The following is a 1,783-nucleotide window of genomic DNA, read 5'->3' as shown; positions in this document are numbered from 1 at the left end:
GGACACCACATCTCAAAGTGAAAAATACAAATCTACTCCTCCACCCACCAGGCTACTCTTAGAACAGCAGCACTTTTATGTTATAGAAATAAACAAGACAACACAAAGGAGAACCCAGGCACTTTATTCAGTTTAACAAAATGAGGGGCTTAGCCATGATCACTGGACATTGACATTACAAGGGAAAAAAAGAAAGAGCATTAAAGCTCATGCTCAATCTTAGAGCCCTCAGATGGTTTGGTGATGACCCTATTGAGTGTGGGAAACAATACCTTTAAAAGGGTAGATGGTAAATCTGATTTAATTTAGAAATTTAAAACTATAAGCAATAAACCACACTCACTGTAGACATGCCTGTTTGCTATCTGTAGACTCAAGTGGATTTAGAATCATTATTGTCATTATTTTGACTGTGTTCTTGCTTTATTTTTAATTTTCCTTCGTCAGTGTCCAGGCTGTAATTAATACTTCCATCTTTACTCTGTTAGTGCTCCAGAAAACCAGATGCGCCCCAGATAATGAGGTTGGAGAATGGCACTGTGAAGGCGGAGTTCCTTCTCCTGGGATTCAGTGACCATCCAGAACTTCAGAGTCTTCTTTTCACTGTGTTCTTTTCCATCTACTCTGTTACCCTGATGGGAAATCTTGGGATGATTTTACTAATCACCACCAGCTCCCACCTGCATACCCCAATGTACTTTTTCATCGGCATGCTGTCCTTCATAGATTCCTGCTACTCCTCTGTCATTGCCCCCAAGTTACTTGTGGACTTGATTTCTGCTGAGAAGACCATTTCTTACAATGGTTGTGCTGCACAGTTATATTTTTTCTGCTCTTTGGTTGACACAGAATCCTTCCTCTTGGCTGCCATGGCTTATGACAGGTACATAGCAATCTGCAACCCCCTGCTTTATACTGTTATTATGTCCCAGAGGGTGTGTTGTCAGTTTGCACTTGGAGCATTTGTGGGGGGAACTTTGAGCTCAATTATTCACACCACCAATACATTCCATCTGCCATTCTGTTCCAACAAAATTAACCATTTCTTCTGTGATATCTCCCCACTCTTCTCTCTGTCCTGCACTGACACTCACGTGCACGACATCATTCTGGTGGTCTTTGCGAGCTTGGTGGAGGCTATCTGTCTTCTAACTGTTCTCCTTTCCTATGTCTGTATTATAGCAGCCATCCTTAGAACAGGGTCAGCAGAGGCAAGAAGGAAAGGCTTCTCCACCTGTGCTTCCCACCTGATAGTGGTCACTATCTACCATGGCACCCTGATCTTCATTTATTTGCGCCCCAGCACAGATCATTCACTGGACATTGACAAAGTGACCTCTGTGTTCTACACATTGATTATCCCTATGTTGAACCCCTTAATTTACAGTCTGAGGAACAAAGATGTCAAAAATGCCTTTAGAAAAGTGATTCACCAAAAATTGGTTTCTTAAGATGACATGAAAAGGGCCAGATGACTTCAATAAGATCTGTTCTTTGATCTTTGGTTCTAACTGTTGGGAATGTCAATTTAACTTGGATATTCCTCAGATCTGTAGATTATGAAGTATCAGCCACAGAATAGGGTTGAAAGTTAACTTGTGACTGCAATCTCTCACATTACTAATGTGGTATCTGCCTGTTTATTGTTTTATAGCTGAAATAGTAAACATCAATGTAAGGGAATATTTACCCCTCAATTTCTATATATCATCTTTTATACCTTGTCTCCTCTTTCTCTAGTTTTTTTCCAATTCCTTTAAAAAATTGGGTAAATCAACCACAT

The 1,783-nt window shown here is 40.3% G+C and overlaps 1 protein-coding gene across 1 annotated transcript; it reads left to right on the top strand.

The window, feature by feature from the left end:
* The first annotated feature begins 518 nt into the window (after positions 1–518).
* Positions 519–1,451, top strand: LOC124960753 (olfactory receptor 1020-like). The gene has a single exon (XM_047519682.1). The coding sequence runs from the start codon at positions 519–521 to the stop codon at positions 1,449–1,451; it is 933 nt and encodes a 310-aa protein (XP_047375638.1).
* The last annotated feature ends 332 nt before the right edge of the window (positions 1,452–1,783 follow it).

Source organism: Sciurus carolinensis, chromosome 11 (assembly GCF_902686445.1).
Source record: "Sciurus carolinensis chromosome 11, mSciCar1.2, whole genome shotgun sequence".
NCBI classification, from domain to species: Eukaryota; Metazoa; Chordata; class Mammalia; order Rodentia; family Sciuridae; genus Sciurus; species Sciurus carolinensis.
Note: the sequence above shows the minus strand (reverse complement) of the source record. Positions and strands in the feature narration are given on the sequence as shown.

Bases quoted from the DNA above. Each gene is read 5' to 3' on its own strand.
- LOC124960753 (XM_047519682.1), top strand. From the start codon at position 519: ATGAGGTTGGAGAATGGCACTGTGAAGGCGGAGTTCCTTCTCCTGGGA.